Source organism: Gymnogyps californianus, unplaced genomic scaffold (genome assembly GCF_018139145.2).
Source record: "Gymnogyps californianus isolate 813 unplaced genomic scaffold, ASM1813914v2 HiC_scaffold_34, whole genome shotgun sequence".
NCBI lineage: Eukaryota > Metazoa > Chordata > Aves > Accipitriformes > Cathartidae > Gymnogyps > Gymnogyps californianus.
The window spans coordinates 1,138,392-1,159,220 of NW_026114224.1; the positions used below are offsets into that span (position 1 = coordinate 1,138,392).

The window sequence follows — 20,829 nt, forward strand, 5'->3', positions numbered from 1 at the left end:
TGAAAGCGCTAAACAAAGTTGCATACTAATTTTACATTCTGAAAAGCAACGTCCCTGAAAGGGGCAAAGATAACTTCACAGCCTATTTAAAATAAAAAATGAAAAAAAAATTTTTTCAGACACAGAATGAACCACACTTTGATGAAAGCATCAAGACAGTCAAAGGACATAAATTATATGGTATTTGGTGTATATGACATATAATGCTGTGAAATACCACAACAACCCACAGTACCTGCCAATCTCCTTTACAGAGTACCTCAGACTACCAAAGACAGGATAAAATCCTTAAGGATTTAGCAGACAGATTAGTCAAAAGAAGCAACTTAATACTTAGCCAATACTTAAATCCCACTTTGTCACAAAATCAGCAATACAGGAGCAACAACAGTGTAAAAGCTGCTATTAGACTCTGTGGCATTAGAACAGACCTTTGTCACCTTCCACTCTCAACCCAGAGACAAACGTGTAGTTTCCAAGACATGCAGAAAAGGTTGTATTTCTTCTCCCTGATCCAAAGGCTTGTGAGAAGGCCACAGCTAAGTCTCTGAACTTGTTTTATGGATGGGGCTTAATTGCTTCCTTCAATTCCATTGGTGACAGAAAGTACTCTCAGAATACCTGTTTAGCATCCTTAATTGTATTCCAGAGGATACACAGAAGGTATCTAGAGTTCAAACTAAATTCCTTCATGCAGGTCACAAATCTGCGTATCAAAGATGTTAATGTATTTTTATAGGCATTAATAAACAGAACTAAACAGTTCATATCTTTACTGGTTTTGGCTGCAATAGAGTTAAATTTCTTCATAGTAGCTGGTATGGGGCTATGTTTTGGATTTGTGATGAAAAGTGTTGATAACACACTGATGTTTTAGTTACTGCTGAGCAGTGCTTACACAGCATCAACGCCTTTTCTGCTCCTCACATTGCCCCTACAACAAGTAGGCTGGGGGTGCACAAGGAGTTAGGAGGGGACAGGGCTGGGACAGCTGACCCCAACTGACCAAAGGGATATTCCATACCATATGATGTCATGCTCAGCAATAAAAGCTGGGCGGAAGAAGAAGGAAGGGGGGACATTCAGAGTGATGGCATTTGTCTTCTGTCATGGTTTGGGCCTAGACATCAACTAAGCACCACACTGCCTCTCACTCACTCCTACCACCCCCCGGGTGGGATGGGGAGGAGAATTGGAAGAAACGGGTAAAAACTCGTGGGTTGAGATAAGGACAGTTTAATAGGACAACACAAGCAGAGAAGAAATAATAATAATAAAAGAATATATGAAGTGAGCGATACACAATGCAATTGCTCACCACACGGAACCCGATGCCCAGCCCGTTCCCGAGCTGTGATCCCTCCTTCCCCGAGCCAGCTCCCCCAGTTACATACTGAGCATGACGTCGTATGGTATTGACTATCCCCCTGACTAGTTCAGGTCAGCTGTCCTGGCTGTGCCCCCTCCCAGCTTCTTGTGAAAATTAACTCTATCCCAGCAGAATCCAGGACATTATCTACCCTTATTCTATACCATCTACGTCATGCCCAGATCCTATACTTTCCAATTATTTACCACTTTTCCTGTCTTAGAGAGAGAGATATACATATACACAGATATCATTCCCTTAGTCTATGGGCCATCCCTCTAACATGTCTGTTGAATTCATTTAATCCATGACTTTGGGGCTCCATCTGTCTCAACAGTCTTTCAGGGCAGGAGAAATGGTGTGTGGTGTTGGATTGTTGCATTTTGCATCTGGAGCTCGCGGCTGGTGTATTTGGTGCGGCTCGTGCCCACGGTCTGTGGGTTGAAGATGTCTATCTTGAGTAAGTTGCTGGGTGCCAGTTGCTGAAGCCAGTTCAAGTTCCATCACCGCTGCACTTTGCTCAGTTTCATCGAAGTCCATCCTTCAGTGATTTGGCTGATTCTTACTGTAATACCATTGATATGGCATATAGCAACTGTACTAGCGATGACATATAGAAGCAGGGTTATTTAGCAATTAACATCATACAATTTAATTCATTGGCTATTTTCACACAAAATCAAATCCCCTTGAGGTACACATTGAACTTCCCCATCCTTCTGCATCACCCACCAAGTGCACCCAGGTCCTTGAGCAAAAGCAATCCCGCGGATGGGTTTGCATTTGCCCGAGGCAGGACTAACCCAGACTGTCTTCCCTAACATATTCTTCGTGTGCACTGCAGCGACTTTATCTGCTTCTACAGTATGTGGAAGCTTTGATTGGCAGGGCCAGCTCAATAGGTAGATCCTCTAGTGTTGACTAACCAGGTAGCTTTTGCTAAATGTGTATCCCAATGTTTGAAGGTCCCATCACCCTTTGCTCTCAACGTAGTCTTTAACAATCCATTGTATCGCTCGATTTTCCCAGAGGCTGGTGCATGATAGGGGATGTGATATACCCACTCAATACCACGTCTTTGGCCCAGGTGTCTGTGAGGTTGTTTTGGACATGAGTCCCGTTGTCTGACTCAATTCTTTCTGTGGTGCCGTGTTGCCACAAGACTTGCTTTTCAAGGCCCAGGATAGCATTCCGGGCAGTGGCATGCGGCACGGGATATGTTTCCAGTCATCCAGTGGTTGCTTCCACCATTGTAAGCACATGGCACTTGCCTGGTCAGGTTTGTGGGAGTGTGATATAATCAATCTGCCAGGCCTCCCCATATTTATATTTCAGCCATCGTCCTCCATACCACAGGGGCTTTAACTGCTTGCCTTGCTTGATTGTAGCACGTTTCACATTCATGGATAACCTGTGTGCGATAGTGTCCATGGTCAGGTCCACCCCTCGATCACGAGCCCATCTATATGTTGCATCTCTTCCTTGATGGCCTGAGGTGTCATGGGCCCATCAAGCCATAAATAATTCACCCTTGTGTTGCCAGTCCAGATCCACCTGAGGCACTTCAATCTTAGCAGGCTGATCCACCTGCTGGTTGTTTTGATGTTCTTCAGTGGCCCTGCTCCTAGGTATGTGGGCATCTATGTGACGTACTTTTACAACCAGGTTCTCTAGCTGGGCAGCAATATCTTGCCACAATGCAGCAGCCCACATGGGTTTGCCTCTGCGTTGCCAGTTACTCCGCTTCCATTGCTGCACCCACCCCCACAGAGCATTTGCCACCATCCATGCGTCAGTGCAGAGACAGAGCACTGGCCATTTTCCTCGATCAGCCATGTCTAAAGCCAGCTGGATGGCTTTCACCTCTGCAAACTGACTTGATTCACCTTCTCCTTCAGCACTTTCTGCAACTTGTCGCACAGGACTCCATACAGCTGCCTTCCACCTTCAATGTTTTCCTACAATGCGACAGAACCCATCAGTGAACAGGCATATTGCCTCTCATTTTCTGGCAGTTCATTATACAGTGGGGCCTCTTCAGCACACGTCACCTCCTCCTCTGGCAATATTCCAAAATCTTTGCCTTCTGGCCAGTTTTCTTCCAAAATTTCCGGGCAACTGGGGTTTCCTGTTCGAGTCTGTTGTGTGATCAGTGTGACCCACTTACTCCATGTAGCATCAGTTGCATGATGTGTAGAGGGGACCTTCCTTTTGAACATCCAGCCCAGCACCGCAGTCAGGGTGCTAATAAGAGCTGTGTTTCAGTACCAAGCACTTCCGAGGCAGCTCGAACTCCTTCCTATGCTGCCAATATCTCCTGTTCACTTGGAGTATACCGGGCCTCGGATCCTCAATATCCCCGACTCCAAAACCCTAGGGTCGACCTCGGGTCTCCCCTGGTGCTTTCTGCCAGAGGCTCCAGGTAGGGCCATTCTCCCCGGCTGCAGCATAGAGCACATTTTTAACATCTGGTCCTGCCCGGACTGGCCCGAGGGCTGCTGCATGAAAAATCTCCCATTTAATTTGTTCCAAGGCTTGTTGTTGCTCAGGGCCCCATTTAAAATCGTTCTTCTTCCAAGTCACTTGATAGAGGGGGCTTACAATCAGGCGGTAATTTGGAATATGCAACCTCCAAAAACCCACAACGCCTAAGAAAGCTTGTGTTTCCTGTTTACTAGTCGGTGGAGACATAGCTCATCTTTTGTTGATCACATCCATTGGGATCTGACCATGCCTGTCTTGCCATTTTATTCCTAAAAACTGAATCTCCTGTGTGGGTCCCTTCACCTTACTTTGTTTTATGGCAAAACCGGCTTTCAGAAGGATTTGGATTATTTTCTTCCCTTCCTCAAAAACTTCTTCTGCAGTGTTGCCCCATATGATGATGTCATCAATGTACTGTAGGTGTTCTGGAGCTTCACCCTGTTCCACTGCAGTCTGGATCAGTCCATGGCAAATGGTGGGGCTGTGTTTCCACGCCTGGGGCAGTCAATTCCAGGTATACTGGACGCCCCTCCAAGTGAAAGCAAACTGTGGCCGGCACTCTGCTGCCAAAGGGATTCAGAAAAATGCATTAGCGATATCAATTGTGGCGTACCACTTGGCTGCCTTTGACTCCAGTTCGTATTGAAGTTCTAGCATGTCTGGCACAGCAGCACTCAGCGGTGGTGTGACTTCATTCAGACGACGACAGTCTACTGCTAGTCTCCACTCTCCATTAGACTTTCGCACTGGCCATATGGGGCTGTCAAAGGGTGAGCGAGTCCTGCTGATCACTCCTTGGCTCTCCAGTCAACGAATCAGCGTATGGATGGGAATCAGGGAGTCTTGGTTGGTGCAATATTGCCGCCGGTGCACCGTTGTGGTAGTGATTGGCACCTGTTGTTCTTCAACCCTCAGCAACCCCACAACCAAAGGGTACTTTGGGAGACCAGGCAAGGTGGACAGCTGTTCAATTTCCTCCGTCTCCAGGGCAGCTATACCAAAGGCCCACCGGTACCCTCTTGGGGCCTTGAAATACCCTCTCCTGAGATAGTCTATGCCAAGGATGCATGGGGCCTCTGGGCCAGTCACAATGGGGTGTTTTTGCCACTCATTCCCAGTTAGGCTTTAGTTCAGCCTCCAATACAGTTAGCTGTTGAGATCCCCCTGTTCCGCCAGAAACGCAGATGGGTTCTGCCCCTTTATAGCCTGATGGCATTGGGGTACATTCTGCACTGGTGTCCACTAGAGCCTTATACTCCTGTGGGTCTGACGTGCCAGGCCATCGAATTCACACAGTCCAATAAACCCGGTTGTCCCTTTCCTCCACCTGGCTGGAGGCAGGGCCCCTCTAATCCTGGTCAGAGTATTTGTTACTCTGCTTTTGGTAAACATGAATCAGAAGTCCCTTTGAGAGGGTCAGAAGTGAGATCAGTCCTTCTGCTCTGTCTGGGGAACTGCCCACTGGAAACTGGAGTGGCATTTTTCCAGGAAGAATTCCCTTTTGTGATTGTTTTTCCTTGCAACTCACGTACCCGTGCCTCTAGGGTCGAGGTACGTTTTCCATCCCACTCCCTCATGTCTTCTCCATGGTCACGCAGGTAAAACCACAGGGTACCCCGTGGTGTGTACCTTCTATGTTCTCTCTCTTGAGCAGAGGAATGCTTACTCCTAGTAGCTGAGATACAGGCCCATACAGGTGGGGGGCAGAACTTATCCTCAAATTGCTAGAACTCTGGGGACAGTTTCTCAGCTAGCATGTCTGGCAGTTTCTCCACAGCCGAGACGCAGGCCTGTAGGGAGGAAGAGAGACTTCCTTCATATTGCCGGAGCTGGCCAGCCACTTCATCCACCATTTGTCCCTCGCCTTCTTTCCAGGACAGTACTGCTAATGAGTTGGCATACGACAGTGGTGCACTTTGTAGAAACTTCCACCACGTGGGTTGTGTGCACTGGACTTCATCTGGATCTGTGAGTAACTGCTCGTTATCTGGATCATTATAAACCATCTCCCGCACGGCTAATTGCCTCAGGTACTGGATACCTCTCTCCATGGTGGTCCACTTGCCTGGGTGACATGTAACATCTTCTCTGAAGGGGTACCTTTCCTTCACGCCTGACAGAAGACGCCTCCAGAGGCTGAGGGCTTGTGTCTGTTTTCCAATCACCTTGTCAATGCCCCCTTCCCTAGACAGGGAACCCAGCTGCTTGGCTTCCCTACCCTCTAATTCCTAGCTATCCTGTTATCCCAGCATTGGAGCAGCCAGGTAACAATGTGCTCGCCTGGATGGCGGCTGAAATCCTTTTGCGTATCTCGCAGCTTACTCAGGGACAGGGATCAAGTGATTACCTCTGGTTCTGTCTCTTCCTCCTGTTCTCGTGATGACCCTTGTTCACCTTCATCCCTCACTAAGTGAACTGATTTTTTTGTGTATTTCTTCTTCTGTATACAGATGACCAATACCAGCACAGGTTGGTTCTCTGGTTCAGCTGCAGTGCCTGTCGCCGGGGTTTGAGTAGCCACAGTGCCTGTCGCTGGGCTTGGGGTAGCTGCAGTGCTTGTCACGAGGGCTGGAGTAGCCGCAGTGTCTGTCGGTCTGTTTTCCCTCCCTTCCCCCTGAAGGTTCTGCATATCGAGCAGTGTTTGGCAGATACAGGCCAGGGCCCAGCACAGTACAGCAAGTTGTGCCTCTTTGGAATAGCCACAGCATCTTCCTTTCAAATATTCTATCATTTCATCAGGGTCCTGTAGTTGTTCAGGAGTGAAGTTCCAAACTGCTGGAGGTGAGAAGTTCTCTAGATACCTGCCCATATTCTCCCACATGCCATGCCACCCGTGACTAACCAGCCTTGGGGCAGATCTCTGGGTGGTGGTCTTAAAAAACTTTTTTGTAATCCTAAACAAGACCTGAAACACATTCAGGAGACACAGCAATAAGAGCATGCTGGCTTGAACATCCTAAGGATATTAAAAATTCACAAAAGCTGCTGTAATTAGCCTAAAGGAGAAAGGGGAGGTGAAAGAGCGGGAGAAAGTATCCCACCGTCTTCCCCATTGATTGGGTGCAATTACTAATAAATTCTGAGAGAAGGCGCCTGAGGTACAGGCATGACAACAATGCCGCATACAAATACCAGCTTAACCTCATGACCAGTGATGTAATCATATCGTAAGTCAACATTACCCAGTACAGCAAAATGATAGTCCTGATCCCTCTCCCAGAGGCGATAAACATCACCGCAGGGAATACATAGCGCACATAAGATTTTACATAACACCATCATGTGAACAAGTAAACCAACATTGTGACCAGTGACTATTTAACTAACATAAAAAAAACATATAACAACTTTGTTTTAACGTGCTCTGGTCAGATCTGTTGTTATCTCAACCCTTCGTGCCCCACGTTGGGTACCAAAAAGGACTGTCATGGTTTAGGCCCAGACATCAACTAAGCACCACATGGCTGCTCGCTCACTGCTCGCCCCCCCCCCCCAGGTGGGATGGGGAGGAGAATTGGAAGAAAAAGGTAAAAACTCATGGGTTGAGATAAGGACAATTTAATAGGACAACACAAGCAGAGAAGAAATAATAATAACAATAATAGTAATAGAAGAGTATACGAAGTGAGTGATGCACAATGCAATTGCTCACCACCTGGAACCTGACGCCCAGCCCGTTCCCGAGCCGCGATCCCTCCTTCCCCCAGCCAGCTCCCCCAGTTACATAGTGAGCACGGCCTCATAAGGTATCAAATACCCCCTTGGCTAGTTCAGGTCAGCTGTCCTGGCTGTGCCCCCTCCCAGCTTCTTGTGAAAATTAACCCTATCCCAGCTGAACCCAGGACATTATCCCAAGTAACCGTTATACATGATGGAGCCCTGCTTTCCTGGAGATGGCTGAACACCTGCCTGCCGATGGGAAGTGGTGAATGAATTCCTTACTTCTGCTTTGCTTGTGCACGCAGCTTTTGCTTTCCCTATTAAACTGCCTTTTATCTCAACCCGCAAGTTTTCTCACTTTTACCCTTCCAATTCTCTCCCCCATCCCACTGGGCTGGGGGAATGAGTGAGCGGCTGTGTGGTGCTTAGTTGCCGGCTGGGTTTAAACCACGACTCCTTTTTGGTGCCCAACGTGGGGCTCAAAGGGTTCAAGATTATGACAGATTTGATCGGAATGTGCTAGACAGAATTTATACCTGTTATTGCTGTTTAGATATCAATTGGCAGGCTCCTGTGCTTGTCTTATTGTATATTAGAGTCTAGTGCTTGTTAGTGGCTGCCTTTTGCTTTTGCTGCTGCTGCTGCTTATCATCTGACTCTGCTGTGCCTGGGAACATTTTGATAACAGCAACGGCCATGCACCTGGGCTGGCAGATGGCCAGGCCATCGCTGCTGTTTCTGTGCTGCTGTACTGGACAGGTTGGAACTCCAGTGCGAACTCGAGCCGAAGGGACTGTGACCTGTGGATGAGTCCACATGGGAGCAGGACGCCCTGAAGCATCTGTGGCCATGGATAAGTCCACGCCAGAGCAGGTATATCTCAAAGCATCTGTGGCCGTGGTTATGTCTGTGCCACAGCAGGTATACCTCTGAAGGGATTGTGGCCAAAGGATAAGTCCATGCTGAAGAAGGTACACCTTGAAGCATCTGTGACTGTGGATAAGTCCATGCTGCAGCAGGCACACCTTGAAGCATCAGTGGCTGTGCATGAGGTCATGCTGGAACACCTCGAAGCATGTGGCCATGGATAAGCCCACGACAGAGCAGGTACACCCATGAAGGGACTGTGGCTGTGGGTAAAGCCATGCTGGAACAGGTGCACCTCAAAGCAGCTGTGGCTGTGGGTAAGTCTATGCCGCAGCAGGTATACCCCTGAAGAGACTGTGGCGCATAGATACGGCTCCACTTGAGGCAGGTACAACCCTAAGGGACTGCGGTCTGTGGATAAGTCCAAGCCGGAACGGGGGCAACGGGAGGAGTTCATTGCAACGTTAAACCCAATGGTCTGGTCCAAAGGGACCAGGGGTGGAGACTGTAATGGAAATACCTTTAAAGTGTTGTAACCCATGATTTGAGTTACATGCTATAGGAATTACTATAGCAGGAACCACCTGAACCAATGGAGGATAAGCCTCACAAGAAGCAGTGCAACTGCAGCAGTGACCTGACCTGGGCTTTGGTGCCCAATAACACCATGCAACACACCACCTCTCCCGTCCTGAGTGATCACCATTACAGATGGAGCCCAAAGTCATGGACTAAATGAACTCAATGGACATTTTGTGGACATTTATGGACATTTTACGGACATTTCACAGGGGTGGTCCATAGACTAAGGGAATGGTATCTGTGTATATATCAAACGATGGGGGGTGGTGGGGTGGTGTTACTGAGGATGTATTGGATAATGTGTGACCTGAGCATGATGTAAATGGTATGGAATAAGGGGTGGAGAATGTACTGGTTTTGGCTGGGATAGAGTTAAATTTCTTCATAGTAGCTGGTATGGGGCTATGTTTTGGATTTGTGATGAAAAGTGTTGATAACACACTGATGTTTTAGTTACTGCTGAGCAGTGCTCACACAGTGTCAAGGCCTCTTCTGCTCCTCACACCGCCCCACCAGCGAGTAGGCTGGGGGTGCACAAGGAGTTGGGAGGGGACAAGGCTGGGACGGCTGACCCCAACTGACCCAAGGGATATTCCATACCATATGACATCATGCTCAGCAATAAAAGCTGGGCGGAAGAAGAAGGAAGGGGGGACATTCAGAGTGATGGCATTTGTCTTCCCAAGTAACTGTTATGCGTGATGAAGCCCAGCTTTCCTCGAGACGGCTGAACACCTGCCTGCCGATGGGAAGTAGTGAATGAATTCCTTATTTTGCTTTGCTTGCGCACACAGCTTTTGCTTTCCCTATTAAACTGTCTTTGTCTCAACACACAAGTTTTCTCGCTTTTACCCTTCCAATTCTCTCCCCCATGCCACTGGGTGGTGGGAGTGAGCGAGCAGCTGTGTGGTGCTTAGTTGCCAGCTGGGGTTGAACCACGACAATATCACAAGAGGATCTTAAAGTATTGAGGGATCAGAACAAAAATGTTAGTTGATGCTTATTTACCCATCTCCTCCGCCTTTTCCAAAACCTTCCAATTTAGCCCAACTTTTCTTCGCAGTATAGAGCTCCTCACAGGAGGATTTACCCGTCTTCAAGATACAAAGAAGGTGGTGTGGGTTGACAGTGCTGTTCACTGATGCTAAAGCAAAGCAAGAAGGCTTTTCTCCTGCTAGATGCAACACAGATTTACATCAATTCTTACAACGAGGCAGAAGTACATTTGTTACACTCTTCTCACACTCCTAAGATTTTATATTGCCAAGTATTGATCTCAATCACAATGCCAATGATGAAACAATGGCAAAATGCTTTCAAAGCTAAGCTTTCAATTTCTGCCATGGTACACTTTCTTATTAGAGCTGAGATACACTAACTGCTTGGCAGCCTCTAATGGGGAAAAGGCTTATGCCCATCAAAGCTTGTGCTTGTTCCCTTTTCTGGCTACACTATTCTCTCTCCAGCCCCAAGGCCATCTTTGGCGTGCTGGAAAATCACAGGCCAGGCTGACTCAACTCTATAATGCAGCAGAACAATTTTCTTTTGGCCAGATTAGTTTTCTGCAACTGAAGAGGTGAATAGTTTGACATATGATACAGTGCGAAAGAGCCAGTGCAGAGGCAGGAACATGTATCCAGGCATGGAACATGCCCCTTTCAACAGAACCAAGCTGTTAATTCAGCTTAAGCCATAACATGAAACCTGAGCTTGAAAATGCAAGTGTAACTTCCTGTCACTTACTTGAATCCATTCCCGTTCCATCATCCAAAAAACACAGCATGAATCCACCTCGTAGGTCTTCCCGTTGCTCTACAAGAGAAGAGTTATTCACTACTCCCACAAGCAAAAGTTAAAAGTTCCATAAAACGGAATCAATGTTCACAACAGAAGTAACATAACAAACAGGACTTTCACAACCCCAATATGCTAAGAAAGAGCACCAGATTTTTGTTACAGAATGACTAAGAACTTCTCCTGCACTTTAAACTGTATGTAAATATATGCTACAAGAGTATATTGTAAAAGCAGGTTTCTTAAGCGTCCAGTATAAACAGCTACTCACTTTACCTGACCTCAGCTGAAGGCTGATCTAAGTGCTTGCCCGAGTTATTTGTAAAGGTACTACTTTTTGAAAGACGACAGGCACTAGGACACAGGACAAACAGTAGAATCATAGAATTATTTAGGTTGGAAAAGACCCTTAAGATCATCGAGTCCAACCATAAACCTAACACTGCCAAGTCCAACACTAAACCATGTCCCTAAACACCATGTCTATACGTCTTTTAAATACCTACAGGGATGGTGACTCAACCACTTCCCTGGGCAGCCTGTTCCAATGCTCTGACAACCCTTTCAGTGATGAAATTCTTCCTGATATCCAATCTAAACTTCCCCTGGTGCAACTTGAGGTCGTTTCCTCTTGTCCTATTGCTTGTTACTTTGGAAAAGAGATTGACACCCACCTCACTACAACCTCCTTTGGTTGTAGTTGCAGAGAGCGATAAGGTCTCCCCTGAGCCTCCTTTTCTCCAGACTAAACACCCCCAGTTCCCTCAGCTGCTCCTCATAAGACTTGTTCTCCAGACCCTTCACCAACTTCGTTGCTCTTCTTTGGACGCACTCCAGCACCTCAATGTTGTTCTTGTAATGAGGGACCCAAAACTGAACACAGTATTGGGCATAAACACCCTCACTCTTATTCTACCAGGTACAACACACATTTGCAGCCTAAATCCAAGTTAACTACTGACTTAACTGTTGATGCGCAAGGAAGCAGCAGGAGTAACTTACCAGTATAAATGTCTATTCTCGTGGCATCTGCATCTCTACAAAGCAATAAAATCACAATCAGTATTCAAATGTCAAAGAGAAATGAAGCTAAAATCCAGGCACATGCAATAGTTTCCAAAATGAACTGGCTGCACAGATCAAAGTCCATAAAGGCCCCACAGTCAGCACTAACAGACAAATTAAAAGACGCATTGTTCTACGTTTTGCCTACTTGAACCCAAACTCCAGCACAAGACATTGGTGCCACACAACCAAACCTACTTACAGTGAGTATCGCTGGCTTTTTAACAAAAGTCATATTGGGGGGAGGGGGGAGAGGGAGGGGATCAAATAAGCACACACGTCTAAGCTCCCTCCTGTATGAAACAAACAATACCTACATTTTTTCTGTCAAGCTGCCTATGAGAAGTTCAGGAACTCCACATAAAACTCCATCCAAATACATTCAAGGTTGTCATAGGAAACTCTGTCATTACAAGATCATTTAAGTAAAGCCCTTCATACACCATGCATCCTCCTCTGTATTTGAAAAAGCAGCATATACAGCACTACTGCCCCCTTCTCAAAAACAATTTTTATTTTTTTCCACATAGACCATCACATACCCTTGGTTTGCTAATCAGGAGAGTGCAGTTGTAGTGCTCTAATAAAACCCCACTTCCCAAACGCCAGTCACTGTCTTGTCTTTGTATCTCCAGTCAAGTATAGCTACCTCCTCCCCAGAAGGCCAACCTCTCTTTTGCCAGAGGAGAAACCAAGAGGTTGAAGAGAAAACCACCCATTAATCTCAAAGACGCTACATTTAACTATGTTGTAGCAAAAGTGAAAACAGCAACAGTGTGCACACACACACAGCTGATTCCCTACACAGAATTTTTCCTACACAGAAATCTTCCAGTTTCAGCTCCTTACATTACGAACTGCATAGTGTGACAATTCACGCTTGATAGAAAATGATCTCAAAATATTTCCATAATGCCACATCAGAATATTTTGTGAAGCTCAAGAGATAAGCATGCAAGGCTTGGGATGCAGCTGTACCCTGGATTCCTGAATGCAAACATCAGAAATGTGGCCTAAAATCTGCGATTTCCAAATACCAAGTCTCCTCTGAAGTGTCACAATTGCTCTAACTGTTCTTGCTCTATTTTTCAGCGTCCTGTTTCTGATTCCATTTTCATCCTATCACCATGCTTGACACTAAGAGTCAAGGATCATCTAAGTATCTTAAGAGTCCCAGCTCCAGTAATTATCCTTTTACCGATTTCTTTAAACAAAAAAGCAGACTTATTTTTTGCTTCAATCTATCTTGTGTCCTCTAACAATTTCCCTTCCAATCTGAGTTGTTCTATGATTCATTCAAACTTACCTTTTCAGGAATAATACTTTTTTTTTTTTTTAGGGGGTAGATGTGGTGGTATAAGAGGACCAAGGGAAGTATTCATACTAAATTACGGCAAAGTCTTCTATTTTGTATTTTTCGTAAAGTCTACTAGAAGTGAAAATTGCTCAAGATCAACAAATAGACAGGCTAATTAAATCTTAACTGAATTTACCTTGGGAATTAGGCAGTCTCAGGTACATACCTGGCATTATCTACAAGTTCAGCAAGGGCACCAAACAAGAACTCATGGGTAGTTCTGCAATGAAACACAGAATCAGCAGGGTTACACTGACACTTAAAAAGAGAGACCTTTAAATAAACAAGAATCTCAACCACATTTTAAACTAATCCAATTGTATGTCTACAATACTAACATCTGCCACTGACAGCAGACTAGAAATGTGCATTTTACTGTCTACCAGAGGCAGACACGCAGCAGACAGGCTGCCCCGTGGAGAGTCTGATTCAACAAACTGCTGCTCACTATGGTCTAAAAAATATTGCATGGTAAACAGACACAACAGAGAAAATTATTGACCTAATGAGCCAGCCTAGGAACTAGTAAAGAATTCATATAAATCCTTAATTATTCACCACATTGACAGCTCTCTTCATGGCAACTAAACTCTGCCTATATGTAAAACACGGACAGATGAGGATTATGCATAAGGTTCGTATCCCCCATGCACATATTCACTTTGCAGAAGTTACTTCTGACAGGAAGAAGCTTCCAGATCCTGGGAGACTTCCAATAGCTGCAACTGCTCCTAATCCAGAGAAAGACAGTCTTCTGCCACCACTGTGCCACACCATCTTCCAAACGCAACACTAAAATCATCTAGCCGGGTGCCACTTCAGCACAATCTCAAAAGCCATGCTTAGTTTCCAGCCTCTTAACTGCCACCTTTTATAAGCGGCACCCTTTTGAAAGCCATTAGTTATGTGCCTCAACCTTGAAAGAAGATACATTGTGAGAAAACCTTAAAGAGCTAATAAAATCATTACAATACATTGTCTGCCAACATTAATGTAATATCCCCACTGAACGCCCAACTTGGTGACCTTCCCTATTTCAAATGTAGATGAGCCACATCGACCCCAATATTAACAGCAGCTACAAGACCTTGAGAAACAGTTGCTGGAATTTGTTGCTCCTCTAGGATGCTCGATGAAGAGACTGAGTCCTCAGAAACTGTTTTTATCAACATGTTTCAGTTTGCATGAAACCTCTTCACATACAACCTGCTTTCACTACTACACAAAAAGGCCAACACATGATCAAACATAAAGTGATACTTATTTGTATTTTCAGCTTTTGAAGAACAGATACACAGCTACTTCCCACACGTAAAATACATAGCTGTCCATAACACTAATAATCACAAAACGAACTTCAATGTCATGACACCTAACCCATCAACGCAGCTCCAATCAGAGGTAAAACACGTCAGCTTTCAAAGTTATCACTAGAACCACGAGAATGGAGATTTCCATCTCTGCAAGCTCCCACTTGCCCACGCAGGGACAACAGACAGAAAGGAATGGTATTTTGAAGACTATCTTCCCAATCAGAAAGCTTCCACAGAAGCTCAAACCTGGTATTCTTTCCTTGGAGCAGGATTTCCTGAGCGCAGATTTCAAGTGATCCCTCAAGTTTATGAGCACCTATTCAGCTCCACAAATCAATCAATATCCCAGAAGTTTATTTAGGAAGTAACCCATGTCAGGAAAAACCCATAAGGAAATGGATGCTTTAGCACTAGTAACTATCGTTAGCAGCTTTTACTCCACAATTTAAAGAATACTTCAAACTAAGGAAAACATGCAAATAAGGTACAAATAGGGATTTCCAAAGAAAGATATTGGAACAAAATAGCTGAAAACGTAGCTGTATATGATAAGAAGAGAGGCAAGAGAAAACACGATTTCCACACAGCCTGACATCATACTCAACTTGAAGATCTACCAAAACTGGAACCTCTTGTGCTGACACAGGCAAAGTGAAACCTTGCTACAAGCAAGTGAAATCCACTCCAGCTATTTATCGCTAACAAAAATTTATATACACTATAAATATCTTCTATTCAGTATATTAATCTCAACACTTACACTTATCTTTTCAATATCTAATTAAAGTCACATGAAGTGCTTTGGCCTGATTCAATCAACTCAGCTTTAACAAAAACCATGGTCTTGCCTTATGGTCAAAAGTGCCTGAAACACTTAACATCCACCATTATCAACTGGTGACAATTTTCCCCCACCTCCCAAAAAAACCTTGGGATTATTTTACTTGCAACATAAGTTTAAAAAACACGAGGCAAGCTGTTGGCAAAATGGAGTCTATCAGAGCTTGCACGTAACCTGGAAACACTTAAGCACGAGCTCGACGGGCATCATCAGAGGCAACAGTAACCTCCATCAGTCACAGTACTTGAAATACAACTATTACTGGTCATGCAACTGATGAAATGACACATGGAAGGGGGGAAGTGTTATCAAAATCTGTAGTCTCAGCAACAACTCATCTTGGCGGAAGCAGACTGGCTTGGACCTTCCTACAACTTCCAACGTTCATTCGAGACAGTTCCATGCAGGAGTGCAGGCTTGGCAAGGAACAGAACAGGGAAGTCCAACGCTGCCAATTTATTGAAATTTGTGTTACAAAAGGTCAAGTCAGACGACTCTGTAGAACATGACCAATTTCAAACACCTCTACAAACAACCATTTGGAGTAACATCCCAAGGGAAAAAAAGCTTATTTTGTGAGCATTTCTTAGAGGATCACCCCTGTTTGAACCCAGTTGGACTCCTGATCCTGCATAGTCAGACACGTACCTAATTACTAATAAAAGACATAAGACTTCATTTTTGTTCTGAAGGAGGCCACATCTGGGAAAATGTTTAAGTCTGGCATCTGTGTCAGGAACAAGAGCTATCCTCTCAGTACTGCACTCCATTTCAGGCCAGAACAGAAAACATGCACAAGAAGAAATGGGAGAGCTTGGGGGGTGGGGAGATGTTGTTGGTCTGTTACTACTAGTATTCCTCAAGTCCACCATTCAGTCATTTTGAAGTCTTTCTAGTTGAGTGACCCTCTTCCACTCCAGCTGTATTCAACAGGACAATTCTGGTTACAGAAAAAACTCAAGTACAATCACAAGCTAAATCCTACCTATTGTTAGAAGACAATTTCAGCTGTTCAACTTTTAACAAACTCCTTCAATTTTGCATAAAAAATATTCAAAATATGCAAAAACAAGTTGGTTGGGCTCAGGTGTGGTTTTGTGATCATCTCAATGAATGGCTTGGAAGTATCTTAAAGTAGCAGCATTTAATTTTTAAGGAAAACCAATGTGAAGGCAAGCAGGTGGCTCTGGGAAGTCATAAAAACAACGCACAGGTAATTTGCACATGCTTACGCACAGTGATTTTCATTCTAGGATCTAAAAGAACTTTCACATAGAATAGTTTGGGTTGGAAGGGACCTTTAAAGGTCATCTAGTCCAAACTCCCCTGCAATGAGCACGAACATCTTCAACTAGATCAGGTTGCTCAGAGCCCTGTCCAACTTGACCTTGAATGTTTCCAGGGATGGGGCATCTACTGCCTCTGTAGGCAACCTGTGCCAGTGTCTCACCACTCCGATCGTAAAAAATTTCTTCCTTATACCTAGTCTGAATCTACCCTCTTTTAGTTTAAAACTATTATCCCTTGTCCTATCGCTACAGCCCCTACTAAAAAGTCTGTCCCCACTCAACTATTCATCAAGAAAAGTACTTAGAAAGCTTGGAAAAGCACAGTGGTATTTTTATTAAAAAAATATGGCAACTGAAGTGATTCAGATACATGCTGTGAAATTTGCCTTCAGACATGGAAGCATTAAGAAGCTATTGAAAAGATCTGCTCCAAGTCCTCAAGTTCAGGGACCAGATAAACTGGCTTCCGTAAAGCACTTCAGACTGAGTACTCTGCGTTAGACACACTAAAACTTTTCCTAAATAAAGTCTTTAAAAAGGAGAAAAAAATAAGTCATGGTTTCCTTCTGCACCTCAGCAGCTAGATGGCTGATTTTTAACTGCAATTTAAAGAACTTCTACCTCCATGACTATGAGAGTATCATTAGCACTGAAATAATTTGTCTGAGATGGTATGGTTTTCCTCAGCAAGAGAGAACAGTCCAGAAGACAAGGGTCTCCATTATCAAAAGCCCTACGCTGTTCTTGGGTTGGTTTGGAGGTTTGGTTTTTTTGCTCTTTTTTTCCCTGGGGGAGCAGGGGGGTTGTTTTTTTGTCATGGGTTGGTTTGGGGTTTTTCTTCCTTTTAAAAATGGCTTCCACCATTTCCATTCCCATTCTTAGGGAAGCATTTGGCTTATGCACTGATCCCCATAATCTCAAAAGGCTCTTCACTCATGATGGACGAAAAGCCCTGGCTTTGGCTTATTCATACGCATTAGCTTCCAGCTCCTCCTAACAGTTTTGTAATGCAGTTATGCATTGCAGACACGTAGCACACCGGAAGTAGACCAGCAGCATAAGCAGAACAGAAAGTATGGTGGGAACACGAAGTAGCTTTAATATTTAATACTTCAGGGCAGCAACAACACATCAGCCTTTTCTGCAGCACAGACACTATCTTGACGGCCAGAGTTCTGGTGTTCTGCAGGCAAACACAAGCTGCTGACAGAGCTCTGCCATATGGTCTTCTAATCCGTAAAAATGTTTGTTTTCTGCAGCTGGACATGAGAATTCACAAATCAGCACCAGCACCAGGAACGTGACTCAGTATTGTCCATCATCTTCAGGCACCAGACTGTTCACTCCACATGCAACTGCTACCAGTCAAGCCAGAGAGCGAAGCCACAGGACACGGACCCAAGGGTGACACCAGGCTGCTACTAGGTTTCTTCTCCTGTGCAAAACCCATTACTTTCCTGATCCTGAAAAGAAATGGATCATAATGCTCTTGGCATATGTAAGTGAGATTCATCTTAGTTGCTCTTGCAGACGTGTCTTGTGCTACCAACACAAGCAGTCAGATCTACTTTGAAATCGAGTCGCCCGTATTTCCGTGCATCAGTCTTTAGACTGCCGCAGACCACTGCAGTCCTTCACTCTAAGCTTGGCTTCACACATTGAAAAGGGAAAGCGAAAACATAAGGCTGCACTTTATTTCTTCTTCTATTGATGGTAACAGTGAGTCAACTCTTCCACAAAACATTAGAAGACAATCTTACGCTGGTGACCAGCTGATCAAAATGAAGAAATGCCAAGTGTGGTTCACATTGTTCTTCCAGGGCAGTTTGGCCAGAACAAGCTCTTTCTTTAAACTCTTCTGTCCATGGCATGACAATGCTTATGTGCAATAGGCAGGTCTCAGATGGCTGCTTAACCCTGCTAAGCACTGTTTCCTGGTGGTGTTTCCCATTTCATAAGACATGCACTCAGAAGTAACCCATTTTAACCAAGAACTTTGTCTCTTCTCATGAGATTTTATTTTGGGGGATTCATCAGTGACATGCAAAAACCACAGCAGCTTCAAAAAGCTGATCAGAAGAATGTCACATTCCTGCTTGAAATATACCTGCACAAAATATTTGGGCACAAATGCAACAAGATGCTGTGGAGGGATGCGTTGTGGTTTAGGCCCAGATTGCAACTAAGCACCATGCGGCCGCTTGCTCGCTCCTCACCCCCCCCGGTGGGACGGGGAGGAGAATCGGAAGGAAAAAGATAAAAACTCATAGGTTGAGATAAGGACAGTTTAAGAGGACAACACAAGCAGAGAAGAAATAATAAAAGAATATACGAAGCGAGTGATGCACAATGCAATTGCTCACCACCCGGAACCCGATGCCCAGCCCATTCCCAAGCCTCAATCCCTCCTTCCCCTGGCCAGCTCCCCCAGTTATATACTGCGCATGATGCCATATGGTATTGACTATCCCCTTGGCTAGTTCAGGTCAGCTGTCCTGGCTGTGTCTCCTCCCAGCTCCTTGTGAAAATTAACTCTATGCCAGCCGAACCCAGGGCAGATGACAGCCGCTATGGCCAGCACATGTACTTCTCCAGAGAGGTGCAACTGTAAGGGTAGGGCTGACCTAGAGGCTACACCCACCTCCTCCCGTGAGCCCCCCTCCAGGCCTGTCCTCTCACACACCATTATCCTCTATAAACCACATGCCCACCTACAGTACAACCACAGCTCTGCCTGGGCATGTCCAGCTGCCGGAGCTAGGAGCAGCCCACGAGGCACCCAGAACATGCAGGGCGGCAGTGCTGGGGCTGGTGGGGGGCAGCTCGACCCTGCCAGGCCAGCATGCCCTCGGCTGGGTGCATCCATACTCACTCACCGGGGCGGCGCAGCCGCCGCCAAGGGCACACAGCAGGCGGCCCCGGAGGGCACGGGCCACGGCATCACCCCGCCGCAGCCCTGCCCGGTGGCTGTGGCCCTGTACTTACGAGTTCGTGTGCAGGTACTCAAAGGTGAGCTGGGCCCGGTTCAGGCTGCTGTAACTGGCCAAGGCCATGGTGGTGGTGGTGGTGGCGGCGGCGGCCGGGCCCGGGCCGCGCTCCGCGTGTGCCGGCGGCCCCGTGTGCCTCGAGGCCTCCCCACCTGCCACCGGTCACTGCCCCCACCAGGAAGCCAGCGCAGGGCCTCCACCGGGCGCCCCACCCGCCCACCGGCCCCGCTTTGTCTCCGCCGCGACTGCGATCGCGCCCCGCCGCCGCCCGTGGCCGCCCCCGCCCGGTAGGGCGGGGCCGAACCGCTCACCGCCCATTGGGCGGGCCGTAGCACGTGACGGGAGAGCCATGGCGCGGGCCGCTGCGGCCATAGTCAGTCGCCGCCCCAGCCGCTGCCACGGGCACGCAGGGGGCGCGGGCCACGGCATCACCCCGCCGCAGCCCTGCCCGGCGGCCGCGGCCCGGTACTCACGAGTTCGTGTGCAGGTACTCGAAGGTGAGCTGGGCCCGGTTCAGGCTGCTGTAATTGGCCAAGGCCATGGCGGCGGCGGCCGGGCCCGGGCCGCGCTCCGCGTGCGCCGGCGGCCCCGTGCGCCTCGAGGCCTCCTCGCCCGCCACCCCCCGCCGCCGGTCGCTGCCCCCGCTGGGAGGCCAGCGCCGCGCGCGGGGCCCCGCCCCGCGTCGGGCCGCGGCCGCCGGCTGCTCCTGCCGGGTGCCCCGCCCGCCCACCGGCCCCGCTTTGTCTCCGCCGCGATTGCGATCGCGCCCCGCCGCCGCCCGTAACCGCCCCCGCTCGGCGGGGCGGGGCCGAGCCGCTCGCCGCCCATTGGGCGGGCCGTGGCACGTGACGGGAGAGCCATGGCGCGGGCCGCTGCGGCTTCTCTACGGCCGCGTGACGGGCGCGCTCGGTCGGCGAGAGGCGGGTGGGAGCGGGTGAGTGCGGCGCGCGCAGGCACCACACTGCAGCGCGCGGAGGCCCCGCGGCCGCCCACGAGCCCCCCCCCCCCCCCCCCCCCCCCCCCCGCGGCCCCCCCCTTCCCCGGGCTTCCGCCCCGCCGGGAACCGAGCGCCTCAGCGCCGCGGGGGCGGGAGCAGCCGCCGCGGCCTCCCCAGGGGCGGGCGCGGAGGGACGGGCCGCGCCGCGCCGCGCCGCGCCGGGGAGGCCGCCCGGTAGCGGGAGCAGCGTCCAGCCCGCACGTCCTGAGGAAACCCCGCCGGAA

The 20,829-nt window shown here is 47.5% G+C and overlaps 1 protein-coding gene across 4 annotated transcripts in view; it reads right to left on the minus strand.

The window, feature by feature from the left end:
- The window catches only part of MORC2 (MORC family CW-type zinc finger 2), a 62,793-nt gene extending 42,644 nt beyond the window's left edge, over positions 1 to 20,149 (minus strand). For 3 of the 4 annotated variants that reach the window (XM_050914276.1, XM_050914275.1, XM_050914274.1), the window contains exons 1-4: positions 20,082 to 20,149; positions 13,345 to 13,398; positions 11,759 to 11,793; positions 10,706 to 10,774 (exon numbers count right to left, since the gene is read on the minus strand). In XM_050914276.1, the coding sequence (XP_050770233.1) occupies positions 10,706 to 10,774; positions 11,759 to 11,793; positions 13,345 to 13,398; positions 20,082 to 20,149 (226 nt within the window). Of the gene's footprint in view, positions 1 to 10,705; positions 10,775 to 11,758; positions 11,794 to 13,344; positions 13,399 to 19,606; positions 19,618 to 20,081 lie in introns of those variants that run through there. The other variant, XM_050914277.1, reaches the window with a different exon arrangement.
- Positions 20,150 to 20,829: the final 680 nt, after the last annotated feature.